General features: G+C 61.5%; 1 protein-coding gene across 3 annotated transcripts; it reads left to right on the top strand.

Moving 5' to 3' along the window:
• The first annotated feature begins 3,751 nt into the window (after positions 1 to 3,751).
• On the top strand, positions 3,752 to 12,300 carry GCGR (glucagon receptor). Of its 3 annotated transcripts, none has more exons than XM_042256248.2 (14): positions 3,752 to 3,904; positions 7,975 to 8,166; positions 8,282 to 8,384; positions 9,127 to 9,234; positions 9,317 to 9,438; positions 9,532 to 9,638; positions 9,719 to 9,875; positions 9,975 to 10,134; positions 10,219 to 10,279; positions 10,586 to 10,655; positions 10,989 to 11,077; positions 11,215 to 11,353; positions 11,423 to 11,464; positions 11,794 to 12,300. In XM_042256248.2, exons 2-14 carry the CDS (start codon positions 8,104 to 8,106, stop codon positions 12,013 to 12,015), a joined length of 1,443 nt encoding a protein of 480 aa, XP_042112182.1. In that variant the 5' UTR covers positions 3,752 to 3,904; positions 7,975 to 8,103; the 3' UTR covers positions 12,016 to 12,300. The 3 variants fall into 3 exon arrangements, with proteins under 3 accessions (XP_042112182.1, XP_042112183.1, XP_027830074.1); XM_042256249.2 differs by having other exon boundaries at positions 3,811 to 6,828; XM_027974273.3 differs by lacking the exons at positions 3,752 to 3,904; positions 7,975 to 8,166 and having other exon boundaries at positions 9,322 to 9,438.
• The last annotated feature ends 1,445 nt before the right edge of the window (positions 12,301 to 13,745 follow it).

The following is a 13,745-nucleotide window of genomic DNA, read 5'->3' as shown; positions in this document are numbered from 1 at the left end:
CTCAGCTGCAGCCAACAGGTCTGATGCCACGCTGAGCAGCGCCCATCTCCAGGAGACCTCTGTTCACACTCTAGAAACTTTCCATATCTTCTCTTTATTCTGAGACGTTTGAAACTTCATGAGGATGCAACATGGTTGAATTTTTTAATCCGTTAGCTGGCTTGCTGTTTTTATTGTGCCAGGTAGTTGGCAGACTTTTCCACTACGAAAGTTCTAGGAAGAACTTAGTATTATTTCTTCACAATTGTCTTCCTCCTCCGCTGGTCTTTGGAAACTCTGTCCCTCTGACCCTCCATACGGATCCTCCACCATCCCTTATCTTCTCTTTCCTAGTTTCTGTCTCTCTGAGTTTTGTTCTTTCTTCTGTGAAATTTCCTCACCTCCTTCTTTCAATCCTTCTACCAAATTTTTAAGTTTTCAGGTATTATTTTGTACCTTTCAAGGACTCTTGTTTTCTTCCTGTTTTCCGAAGTGCCCTCTCCTAGTCGCATGGATGGCTTGTCTTTCCCTATCTGAGGAAGATCGTCTGAAGTTTTTTTCTGATTCCTGAATTAGCTCTTGTTTCCTCTGGTGTCCTCTTTTCTGTTGGTTCTCCATCTCTCAAGCATGTCTGAGAGAGGCACCAGGATGCAGTTTGGGGCTCATTCCCTGGAGTGGTAGGGGGGGCATACCTGAAACAGCTTTGGACTGTTCCCTTTTCTGATTCCTATATCCTGTGAATGGTTGAGTACAGTCTGACAGATCCACGCGATGGAATACTAAGTGCCCACATACCATGGTGTTGAGAGGACTTCTTATGAAGATGGGGAAATGCTTATGTTACCAGCTATGCGGGGATACCTTGACATAGAACTCTATCAAAAGCAATGAATTAAGGCACAGTAAAGAGATCTGAAAGGAACCACCCTGTGACGTTAACAGCTGTCTCTCTGGGGGTACCATCTCTTTTCCCTCTGCCCCCTTTTCTGCAGCTCCCAAATCCAGGGTCCCTCTGCCCTGGGTTTCTACCGAGAACCACCCTGTCTGGCCACGAACCACCCTACCTGGCCATGAACCACCCCGTGTGGCCACCTCTTTCCTAGCCGCTTATCGTCTTCCCGCCAGAACCTGAGGCTGGGGTGTCTGCTTCATCGGCAGTACTAGCTCATACCACTCAGCCAAATGCCTAAACTGAACTCTGGGTGTGCCTCCAGAGCCCACAGCACAGACAGAGGGGACAGCACTCCCGAGGCTGCAGAGGGCAGCCCCCCGCCCCCCGCCTGCCCTGGCACATGGGAGCCACCACATCTCCAAGGCGCCAACGGGACTCTCAGGGACTCAGTGGTAGACAGGCCCCTTCCTCAGTCCCCAGACCTCCAACACTCCGTGGGAAGGCCCAGCCCCCTTCATTCCCAGTTTCTGGTCTATTTATGTCTTATGAATTCAGTTATGTAAATAAAGGTGGCCCAGCCCAGGGAGGGGCCCTCACCCCCATCTGTTTCCTCTCCCTCTGCCTCCTGCTCCCCGCTGTGTCCATACATTTCAGGCATGCCTCCCACCCCCATATCATACACTCTACATTTATTCTTTCTCATCTCTTCCTGCTAGAACCCAACTGGGGGCACCCAGAAGCTCCCCCCAGACTGCCGGGCCTCCACCCAACCGAAACATCTTCAGGAAAATAAGGTCCAGAGCGCCTCTCTGAAGATCACACAGCAGGGATGACCTTCCCAGCTCCTCAGGTTAATCCCACATCTAGGAAGAACCTCTAGATTCTCCCCTGAGCCTCACAGACACCCAGAGTGGTGCCAGTTACCCGGCTCACAGTGAGGCAGGAGCCCAAGGTCACAAGCAAGATTCCACCTACTCAGATCAGTGTGGTCTCTATGGGTGCCCCACCCCCAGAGAGGTGGGAGGAGAGCTGGAAGAGAGGTGCCAGAGGAGGGGAGAAGAGCGTGGAGGATGGTGGTCTTTTGGGACCCGTCTCAGAAAGCTCCCCGCCCCCAGCACCTGCCCCCAGTGCTCGCACAGTCAGCCCTATGCAAGCAGAGCTCTACTTTCTGACCTTTGCCTTCTGGCATTGCCTGAACCAAAACAGGCTGCTCTGGGGGCAGGGTTCCAGGTGGGCTGGTAAGAATGGGGGTCTGGAGGGCACTCTCAGTAATACTCCTCCATCCTGAGCCTTCAGACAATGGCAGGGCAGGTGTGTAGAGGTCAGGTTACCAAGCACCGACCACCTGTGGGCATGTCATGGGGTGCTGGGACCAGCTTCAGCTCAGCTCTGGGGGCTGGAGGGTGGGGGAGCCATGGGTAGAGGAGAACCATATGCTCCAATGTCCCCCCACCCCCAAACAGAAGTAGAATTTAGAGAAGGGCCCCAAAGGTAAAGGACAGCATCTAAGAAAGAGCTGACCCAGTGGGTCAGGGAAGGCACCCAGGACAGCAGTTGACAGTGGATTCCAGAGAAACATGAGAGGGAGAATTAGGATTTGATGATGGGCTGGAAACCTCAGGATCCCTGCCGGGTGTCCAGCTGGTGGGTGGGCGGAGGAAGTGCATCCAGGAAATGGCAGCGGGCCAGTGGAGAGGGGTCCTGATGTGGCTCTGGGCATCAAGCAGTGTGAACACCAGGAGACCAGGGTGGTACACAGGGAACTGTCCAAGGGAAAAAGGAGGAGAGTGCAGAGAGGAGGTGATGGGAATGCCAGCCTGGAAACCACATCCATGGGAGAATGTTCCATAGGAGGGCATGACCATCAGGGTCCCCGGGTCCTGAAATGCCAGCAAAGATGAGGCCCCAAAGTGTCCATGTGGTTTGGTGACACTGAGGTCACTGGAGACTGACCGCTGGGGTGTGTGTAGGGGTGCAGGTGAGGAAGTGGAAGGGGTCCTAAAGCAGCAGCTGAGATGCTGGCTGGCTTTAGACCGGAGGGGTCAGGGGAGAAGGGGACATCAGCAGGAGGGTGAATCTGGGATCTGGCGTTAGGAAGGAGAAGTTTGTGGGAAGGAGCAGAGCGTTGTCCTCTCCAAGCAGAAGCGGTGGCCAGGCACTCTGGGCAGCCGGCTTGGTGAAGAGGGTGGGGTTGGGGGCTGTTGGATGAACTGCGCTGGAGGGGGCTTAAGGGAGAAGACTCGGCACACCGGGCTTAAAGAAGCATCCCAGGGGCCACCCCTTCCCCGCCTGGCGTGGGCTCGGCCCGTGGAGGTCCTTGGCCCCCCGCTACAATCCAGCTTGCTCTGGGCGCTGGAAGGGTCACCTAGGAGCCACGTTGAGGGCTAAGTGGAGCAGCAGTCCTTCCCGCAATCAGCACCCGGGAAAGAAGTGGCGAGGGCCCAGAACGCGGAGGAAGTGAGAGGAAGGGGCAGGGGGCCACAGCCCGCATCTCCGGTCGCGCGCCTACCACGCATCCCACCTGTCCGTCCACCGCTCCATTCCCGGCTGGGAGCTGCAGTCGGCCCGCCCGGGTTCCCCGGGCGGGGGTCTCCCCACTGAGCTCTGGGTGGGGAGGTCTGCGGGGCGGCGTCCTCGGGGAAAGGCCCGCAGTATAGGAGTCCGCGAGGCAGGTGCCGGCTCCGGCGCGCAGGGAGGGGTCTGTCGGGCAGGGGCTCCGGGACGGCGAGTCGCTCCCCGCGGCCGCGGCAGGAGCGCGGAGGCGCGGGCAGGGGCTCGGAGCGGCAGGCGGGGACCCTCGGCCGCCGCTCCACATGCCGGCTGCTCCTGCCCCCGCCCCCTCCCTCCCCCTCCGCCGCCGCCCAGCGTCGCCGCCGCCGGAAAGTTAGCGTGCGGCTGGCGCGGGGCGCGGGCGCGGGCGCGGAGCCGGCGCTGACCCTGATCAGGCAGCGCTGCGGGGCCGAGCGGCTGCGGGCCCCCGACCCGTGCGCGCGGAGGACGGCGGAGAGCGCGGAGAGGCTGGAGCGGCCCGCGGTGAGCACCTGGGACGGGCCCGAGGGCAAGTTCCCGGCCAGGGGCCGAAGGCTGGAGCGCGGGACTGGCTGGCGCGCACCCCTCTCGTGGGTGGGCGGTCTCGACTCCGGGGTATCGCCCTCCTCATCCGTCGGACACCCCCTTCCCAACCCCAGGATGCGCCCTTCCAGCTCGGACGGGTCAACCTGGTTCCGAACAACCCGGAGGGCTGAGGGTCTCAGCGCTTCCTCCGTCCTCTCCTCCCCCGGGGAGCACGTCCCGGGGTGGGGGAAAAGAGTGGGATGTCTGTGGCCGCCGGGCGCTGTGTCCTGCTGCCTCCCTCCACTCCCGATTCCTCCCTCCAGCACCCCTCTTTTCCCCTCCTTGCGCATACACAGAACCGCGGAGACACCCCCAAAGGCTCGGGGACGGGCGCTGGGCAGCCCTGCTTCACTCCAGCAGCGGCTGCTCCCCAAAGCTGCCCAGCAGTGTCTTGGCTACCCGGGTTTCCCCGGAGGGGCCGAGGGGCGACAGCACCCAGCCTGACACATTCATCTGCGGAGCCTACACTTATCACTCTGATCCGCAGAGAGGGTAGGGCACTGCCCAATCTGCCCTTTCCTCACCCGGCAGCCCCCACGCACAGGCAGGGCCACAGGGTTTCTGCCTCTACCAGGAACCCACTGACTCCTGATGTCTGAGCACCTGCATTCTCCCGGGACCCCTCGGGATGTTGTCCACCCTTCTGTGCTGGGGCATGAGGGTTGGTGGGGCAGTAGCACCCTGGCCCATTTCCAGGCCCGCCCTGCCCCCACTGAGTGGGAGAGGACGCAGGAATCAGGCTTTGTCAACAACCTGTGGCCGGTGATCTGATCTCACCCTGGGGCCATGACCTTCTGCCACTTGCTCTGGTTTCACAAACACCCACCAAGCCCATTCTCATCAGAAGCTGGCAGGCCCCATTCAGAAGCTGGGGTGACCAGTGCCCACCTCGTGGAGCCCAGCCATTCTGTGGGGGGGGGGTGGTGTTTTCCCCACTTCCAGGCCTGGAGTCTGGGACATCCCCAAGGGAAACTGGGGAAACGGCTGAGCTTTGAGCCCCCAGGAGTGGTGCATTCTGCCAAGCAAGGGGCAGAACACATGCCCCCCCCTCAGCCTGTGGAGTGGGGGAGGCTGGGAAACAGAGGAGGGGGTGAGCTGGGGCTGGGAGAAACCTGGCCTTCTGTCCCACCTCATCAGTGTCTAATCCTGAGCTACCTGTGCCGGGCAGGTGCAGTCCAGGGCCAGAGAGGGAGCTGGGCCTCCAGGTCGGTGAAGGAAGAAGGCTTGGTCCCTTGCCCTTAGTCCCCCACCCCCCACTGGCTCCCGGGCCGTGCCAGGAGAGTAATAAGGTGGAAGACAGCAGCCCTGCCTGATGCCACAGCCAATGGGAGGCATGGAGGGGCACCTCTGCATCCAGGTCTCAGTCCTCATTCATTCAACAAATATTTATCCCTGGGCCTGCCAGGCTGCCTCTGGGGTTGCAGTGCCCCCCACGGTAGGGAGGGGGCCTGGACCTGATACTCTGTCCTCCTCTTCAAGTGGCAACGCTCATTTACTCTTTGGTGATGCAGAGCCAAGGATTTTACAAGTAGGAAGCCGAGGTTCTGAAAAGTTCAATTATTGATATTTGCCCTTGGTCCCAGGACCAGAACTGGGCCCTGCAGTGTCCCCCTCTCCTGTGGGGTCAGCCTTACACCTGGGCGCTCAGGGCAGGGACCTCAGGACCTCAGCCTTGCACACAGCTGAAAGTCATCCCGTACCCAGCCCTCATGCAGAGAGGTGCCTTGAAATCTTGCCCATACTCCCCCTGAAAGGCATGAGGGGCCTCATCCATTTTTGCCGCTTCTTGTGTTTCTATCAGAGTCTTAATGACAGCGGTCATCCTCCTCGTAAATTGGTGGCGGGGTGCTGATGCCCTGATCCCTAGGGCCCTGGGGCCTGGGTGCCTTGAACTGGTTACCCAGCCTGGGATCTGTAGGTACTGAATTGTGTGGCATGAATCTTCAAGGATTCCCAGCCCCATGTGCTAGACCAGAGTAAAGGGTATGGAGAATCACCCTCCGCCCTCCCCTGCCCTGGCTGGGGCCCCAGGGCAGCCCATCCTTCCCTGCCCTCTACCCTGGGGCTCTGCTTCTCTCTATGGTTCCCAGACTGACTGACTCCTACCTGGAAGGCAGACTGGCCCAGCTGTTGCCCTGCCCACCTTGAGCTCTCCTAACAGCCCTAGGAAGTCAGCAAGGTGAACTTCCACTTTTCAGAGGGGAAAGTCAAGGCACAGCTGGGCCACCCCCCACCCTCCAGCTGGGCTCTGATGGGGCCAACATCTTGCTTTGGAGCTCCTCACTGGACGAGTCCGGCCGTATCACGCTCCCGTCACCACCGGAGGCAGGGCCTCTGGGCTGGGACAGCTTATCGGGTGGTATCTTTTCTCCCCTTGTCCCCTGCTTGCTATGCACCTTCCGCTCCGCCTCAGCCATCCTTTGTCACTCTCTGCCTCCCCCGCCCCTCCAGCCTCTAGTTATCCAGGCTGCCTCTGTCTCCCTGGGCCTGCCCACCCGTCTCCCCTTCTCCCGCTGCAGGGCCTCACACAGCAGGCTCTGTGGCCTGGGTGGGCAAGGGCAGGGCAGCAGGCTGTTTGATAAGAATCAGGAGATAAGGCCCTTTGGGCTGGGGACACCTGAACCGCCCCTCGTCTTCCACCCGCCTGGGGGGCTACTCCCTGGGAAAGCCCTCCGGTCCAGCTCCTCCAGAGCAGCCCTAAACCTTGGCTCCTCACCTAGACCAGGACCTGCAGACCAGCGACTCCTGGGCCCTCCCTCACCAGGCCTGACCCACACCCTGGCCCAAGGGTGAGGAGCCCCACGGCAGTCTGTGTGGACCCACCACATGGCGTCCCATGCAGGGTGAGGAGTGAATCACAGGAGAGTCCACGTGAACTGGCCCCCTGAGGGCCCATCTGGACTCCAATGGGAGGAGACTGAGATCCAGGGTTGTCCGGGAACCCGCCACCTTCGGTCATAGCCTGTGCCCCTCCTCCCTACCTCCTCCCTGGCTTCTCCCAGGCACCGCCTTACAGCCAGCCAGTTTCGTCCATCTGTCCATCCATCGGTCCACCACATGCTCACTCTGTGGCAGGGTACCTGGTGGGAGGGGCCCATCCACAGCCCTAGAGGGGCTCGCGTAAGGGAGCCCCTCGCTTTGCCCTGGTGGAATTCAGTAGAGCAGAAAACGGACTCTGGAAGCACTGACACAATGCCTGATGGGGCCGCTGATGCCTCAAGCGTGGCTCTGGCCAGGACCAGGCACCTCAGGCCCCCCACTGCAGGAATCATCAGGGCAGCGGTCCTGCGTCTGAGCCCCCGGCAGCCCGGCAGTGCTCATCTTAAAGGAACACACTGCGGCTGCCTGCATGTTATGGCCCAGGGAACCCAGGAAGCCCGTCTTGAGTCTTAGGTGGGGTCCAAGGAAGCCCCTAGACACCCCAGTCCTGGGCAAGGGAGTATGCCTGTGCCAGGGACCACCTTAAGCATATGCCTGGCACTTCTGGCTCCTGGCAAGGCTGGAACCTGGCCCAGAGCCACCTCAATAACCACATCCCTGGGGACTAAGTGATGATGGATGGTCCCGGCACCCTACCCGGGCCTGCCAAACTGACTTTCCCAGGGGCTAAGAATAGTGGGAAGGATAGCAAGGGCTGAAGGAGGAGGTGGGCAGTTAGGGAGGCTGCTTCCCCTCCTGACATCTTTGGTACCAGGCAGGACTGCGATCACTTAGCTAGCATGGAGGGGAGGGGCTCTGGGGCCGGCCCAGCCCCCAGACAGACAGTCACGGGCCGTGAGAAAGCAGCTCCCCTTGGGTGATGGCGCCAAACCCCCAGGCACGGGGCCAGACCTCAACCCCCAAGTGGCAGAGTGGCCACTTCTTGCATCACTTCCCTCCCAGCTCCCACTCCATCAGTAGGATTTGGAGACTCCGAGGGAGGGGTGGTTTTAGGCAAGCAGGACACCCTGCTGATCACGAGAGAAACCAGCTGCGCCTCTTCACACCAGAGCCTGCCCCCCACCGCACAGACCCTGCTGCTCTGATACTCGCAACCCCAGAGGAGCGTGCACCCGTGAGGACCTCTTTGTCCCAGCTGTGCAACCCCAGCCAGATGTGGGGGGCAGCTGCCCAGAGGCATGCCCCCCATCCAGCCACGCTACCCCCACCTCTTCCTGCTGCTGCTGCTGCTGGCCTGCCAGGTGAGCACTGCCCGTCCCCCATCCAGCCCCCGACCCCCACCAGGCTGCCTGCTCCCTGTGCTGATGCCAGTCTGTCCCCTCTGTCCATCCATTTGTTCCCCACCCACCCCCGCAGCCAGAGACCCCCTCCGCTCAGGTGATGGATTTCCTGTTTGAGAAGTGGAAACTCTATGGTGACCAGTGTCTCCACAACCTGAGCCTGCTGCCCCCGCCGACTGGTGAGCCCTGTCTTCGGCCCCAGTCCAGTGCCCTCCTCATGGGAAAGCCCTGTGCCCCCAACCCCCACCCACCCATTTACAAGTGAGGAAACTGAGCCACAGAGGAGCTAGTGACTAGACCAGGGCTACAGATCAGGGTATCTAAGAAATGGAAGAACTGCCCCAGAACTGGGGTGCTTCACCACCCTCCTCTGCTGCTGGGCACCAGCCCTCCACACCTGAGGCCTAGACACAGTTTTCGCTCCCATGGAGGCAGTGTGTGGGGGAAGTGAACCGGGAGGGGCAGGCAGAGGGCATCGGGCCTGGCGACGCGCAGGGAGATGGGCCATTATTTAGAGTGCTCAGGGAGACCCAGCACCAGTGTTCTGGACAAGTTCTGAAGATCACTTGGGTGCAGAGAGAGAGAGACTAGGGCAGGAGAATCGGCCTGGGAAGCCAAGCCATTGTCTGGACGAGGAAGGGGGCTGGTGTTGGGCCCAGAAGGATGGCAACAGAATTGGGGTTCAGCCTCCAGGGACAGTAGTACTGCCAGAGGGGCACTAGGAAGAGGGGAGACTCCCAGGGTGAGAGGCGGGGCATCCAAGGGGAGGTGGCCAGGCATAGCTGGAGCTTAGGACCAGGCTGGACAGAGGCGTCCGGGGCAGGCAGGATGGTCAGCACGCACTGGAGGGAGCAGAGAGCGTGCCACAAGGGCCGTGGGTGCCAGGCCCTGCTGAGGAGTAACCCGGCCCCGCCTCTGCAGAGCTGGTCTGTAACAGAACCTTTGACAAATATTCCTGCTGGCCGGATGCCCCTCCCAACACCACGGCCAACATCTCCTGCCCCTGGTACCTGCCCTGGTACCACAAAGGTAACCGCAGGAGGGATGTGGGGGGTCTGCCGAGGGGGTCGAGCGCAGGGGCGGGGCGCTGACCAGAGCCTGCCCCTCCCAGTGCAGCACCGCCTCGTCTTCAAGAGGTGCGGGCCCGATGGGCAGTGGGTGCGTGGGCCTCGGGGGCAGCCGTGGCGAGATGCCTCCCAGTGCCAGATGGATGACGAGGAGCTTGAAGTCCAGGTCAGTCCGCGGTGGGTGCCACGGCGTGGGGGTGGGGTTTGGGGTCGGGCGAGGCGGCCCTCTCCAGCCCTGACTGGCCACTGCCGTTTGCAGAAGGAGGTAGCCAAGATGTACAGCAGTTTCCAGGTGATGTACACGGTGGGCTACTCCCTGTCCCTGGGGGCCCTGCTCCTGGCCCTCGCCACCCTGTTGGGCCTCAGGTACACCCACTGACTCACACGGGGGTGGGGGGCGGGGCCACAGTGGGCAGGGGGCAGGGACTAACTCGCCGTGCCCGCAGTAAGCTGCACTGCACCCGCAACTACATCCACATGAACCTGTTCGTGTCCTTCATGCTCAAGGCCAGCTCCGTGCTGGTCATCGACACGCTGCTCAAGACGCGCTACAGCCAGAGGATCGGGGACGACATCAGCGTGAGCGTCTGGCTGAGTGATGGGGTGAGTGCGGGGTGAGTGCCGGGGCCCGGTTTCTTGGCCTCCGGGCCCCGGGGTGGTAGGTGGCTGGGAGGCCTGTGCTCACGCTGCCCCCGCGGCCAGGCAGTGGCCGGCTGCCGGGTGGCCGCGGTGTTCATGCAGTATGGCGTAGTGGCCAACTACTGCTGGCTGCTGGTGGAGGGCGTGTACCTGCACAGCCTGCTGAGCCTCGCCGCCGTCCCCGAGAGGAGCTGCTTCCCCCTCTACCTGGGCATCGGCTGGGGTGAGTGGGCTGGTGTGCGGGGGTCAGGGGTGAGGGCAGGCAGCCCAGGGCCCCGGGACCAGAGCTGTTCTTTCCCCGCCACAGGTGCCCCCATGCTGTTCGTCATCCCCTGGGCCGTGGTGAAGTGTCTGTTTGAGAACATCCAGTGAGTATCGGCTGACTGAGGGTGGGCTGGAGAGGGGCTCACCTCTGCTGGCTGGGAGGTGAGCCCAGCCCTGCGGGGAATGGCCATGTGGCTTCAGGGTGTGAAAGCAGCTCGGGGGCCTCTGGCCAGCATCGGTGGGGGGTGGTAAGCAAACCTGGCGCCTGTGGTAGAGGTCATTGGTCATTATCTCCCTTCTTTTCCTGAGGCACTAATTAGATCCCACAGAATCTATGGGATGGCGGGGGCGGGGGGCGGGGGGTGGCGCACTGGGAGGCTGCCAGGACACAAGCAGTCCCTGCCTTGTAGGTGTTGGACTAGCAATGACAACATGGCCTTCTGGTGGATTCTGCGCTTCCCTGTCTTCCTGGCCATCGTGGTGAGGAAACAGGGCACCTGCTGGCACTGCAGGGAGGGCTGAGAGGCTGCTGGAGTTGCCCCCCCCTCCCCGCGCCAGCCTCCCGCTTCCTCCATCGGCCTGCAGCAGCCCAAGGGGACAGACGGCCCCCTGCCTGGGTGGGCAGGGAGGAAGACCTGGCACTCTGCCAGGACACTGGCTGGCGCCCTGTGCCTCGGGCCAGGCTTCTCATCCTTGAGTGGATGCCCACAGCCCTAGGCCCCGGAAGCCAGGGCCTGGCTGGCTGCCCAGCCCACCTCCAGGAGGGATAGGTCAGGGCCAGGGGCTGCCCTGAGCTGTGTCCCCCACACACAGATCAACTTCTTCATCTTCATCCGTATCCTTCACCTCTTGGTGGCCAAGCTGCGAGCCCACCAGATGCGTTATACTGACTACAAATTCCGGTGGGTGTGGGGTTGTGGGGGGGTAGGCAGCTTACAGACCCGGACACCCCTGGGGGCCAGAGGGGGTATAGGTGGGTGTGGGGCACCAGAGCCCTGGTGAGGGCCTGGGCCAGGTGGCTCAGGTTCCACCCCCACAGGCTGGCCAAGTCCACACTGACCCTCATCCCCCTGCTGGGAGTCCACGAGGTGGTGTTCGCCTTTGTGACCGATGAGCACGCCCAGGGCACTCTGCGCTCCGCCAAGCTCTTCTTCGACCTCTTCCTCAGCTCCTTCCAGGTGCCTTCCTGCCCCATAACCGCCCAAAGCCCAGGCCCTGAGCGGCCCTGACCCCACCCCTCTCCCCAGGGTCTGCTGGTGGCCATTCTCTACTGTTTCCTCAACAAGGAGGTAGGTGGTGGGGGGCGGGGGGGCGGTGTTTTGGGGGGAGTGTAGACACCCTCACCCTACCCCTCAGGTGTGCAAGCCCCTTGTGTCCACTTGCACTCACTGGGCTCAGCTGCTGGGATGCTGGGTGTCAGGCCTGCAAGGTTGGGTCAGCCTCAGCCCTGCACCTAGAGAGGGAGAGGCTCCCAGATGTCCTGTTTTCTGTGGGGACAGAGCCTGTCTGGTTATATACCCAGGGCACCACACTGCCCTTCAAAGCTGGCAGCTTGGGGATCCTGGGAGGGTGGCAGGGGCAGGCCCTGGGTATGGCCCGACCTACCTGCCTACCCCAGGTGCAGTCAGAGCTGCTGCGGCGCTGGCATCGCTGGCGTGAGGGCAAAGCACTGCAGGAGGAGCGCCACGCTGGCAGCCACATGACCAGGCCCCTCGGGGGCCCCCCCAGTGAGAAGCTGCTGCTTGCAAGGGGCAGTGGCAGCAATGGGACTAGCCAGGACCCCTCTACCGAGACCCACTTGGCTGGTGGCCTTCCTGGATCGGCCGAAAACCCCCAGTGAAGCCCCCAGAACTCCAGCTGGGGCTGGACTCAGAGGCCCAGAGAGGCCATCACCAGAAATCTGGAACTGATGTCCAACAGAGGCTAGAGTGTGGAAGCAAGACAGCACCCCTGACCACACATTCCCCAGTGTCATGGTCTGAGGGGCACCTGCTCTGTGCCCAGGGGTGGGGGACGGCGTGTGGTGGGAAAGCTGTTCGGCGAACATGGGCCCCTTTGTCATCCTGGGTGTCAGCATGCCCACGTTCAAGGAAACGTGTCCTCCAACAATAAAGAGCTCTGTGTACACCCTGGGTAGAGAGCTGGGCTGGAGAAGGGCTGGCTGAGCCCAGGGCTTCCCCATGAGAAGGGAGTGGCCATGGACAGCCCGTATGGGCTCACCCCCTCTGGACTTTTCCTCGCTACCCCATCATACCGGTGAATTGGAGCTGGAACCCCTGAGGATGTGAGTGGTGGCTGGAAGTGCCCCACCTGCATGTGCTGCCCCCAGTCCACTTTAGGTAGGCTTACCCCCACCCCCAGCCAGAGTGGCCAGTGCCCATTCAGTCTTGGCTCCCCCACCCTTGGAGGGTCACCATTCGTCTGCAGAGAGAAACGAAGGGAGTTGACGGCCGAGGGGTGAGCCACTGACATCACAGTCCTACCAACCCCACATGAATACATCTTGGCTCCCTGCTGGAGCCGCAGCCAGGGCTGGACTCAGGTCCAGTGAGGGCATCACTGGACAGGCCAGAACTGGATGTCCTCTATGGTCTCTGCTTCCACCCCAGCATCGCAGTCCACCTTGCCAACTGAAGCAGGGAGAGATGAACGCCCCAAATTGAGACCATCCAAGTGCAGACACAGCCGCTTTCCTGACTGTGGCGCAACACAACAGTCAGTTCACAGGAAGTCCCTGCAGTCCTTGCTACTCCAGGACAGCTGTGCACGAGGGTGTTGTCTGTCACGTGGTGGGTGGGCACGCTGCTTGGTAGTCAGTGAGGGCTGATCTTCATGCAGAGTCAAGATGGGCACGCCCTGAGTGCAAGCTGTGGACCCCTGGGGCACAGTGCACCTGATGCAGAGGGTAGCGGCAAATGCAGGAGCATCAGGACTATGGTCGTGCTTCACGAGCTGCCCCTGTGGCTGGCGCCATGATGCCCAGTGCAGGGAGGTGTGGAGAAGGGAGGAGCAGGGGTGCTGTCAAGAGAGGAATGGGCAGCAGGAGCCAAGAGCAGAAGCCAAATCGGCCAGCCAGGTGGCCCTGCTTCTAGGAGCTGGTGGGAAGTGACTGCTGGTACCTGGGGGAGGGGGTGTTCACAGTCCCCGCCCAGACACGTGGGCTGGAGCTGCTCAGGCAAAGCTGGGTTAATTGGGGCAAATGAAAGGACAGGAGGCCTCTCAGGAAAGGTAAATAGAATTACTCACCTCCCAGGCACTGGGGCCCTCCTGAGGGGGACCCTGACCTCCTGCCACGGGATATTGCAGGGAGGGAAGGGCAGAAAGTGCGTTGCAGTGGACTGGGCTCTCCTGTGGCCCAGGTGGGATGAGACGTTGCTGTGATTGGTGGGGGCTGCAGGGCAGCGTGGCTGGCTGCACCTGAGGACAGGCTCCCCAGCCTCTAGCATGCCTCTGAGCCCCTGTCCACGGGTGCGCCCCTACCCGTCCTCCATGCCCAGAAGCCTTGTGGGCACAAGCTAGCACAGGGAGGGCACAAGTTCTCCTTCACGCCAGCTGAGCTCAGGGCTGGTG

The sequence above is a fragment of the Ovis aries genome, chromosome 11 (genome assembly GCF_016772045.2).
Source record: "Ovis aries strain OAR_USU_Benz2616 breed Rambouillet chromosome 11, ARS-UI_Ramb_v3.0, whole genome shotgun sequence".
Taxonomy (NCBI): domain Eukaryota; kingdom Metazoa; phylum Chordata; class Mammalia; order Artiodactyla; family Bovidae; genus Ovis; species Ovis aries.
This window is presented reverse-complemented; position numbering and strand designations above follow the sequence as displayed.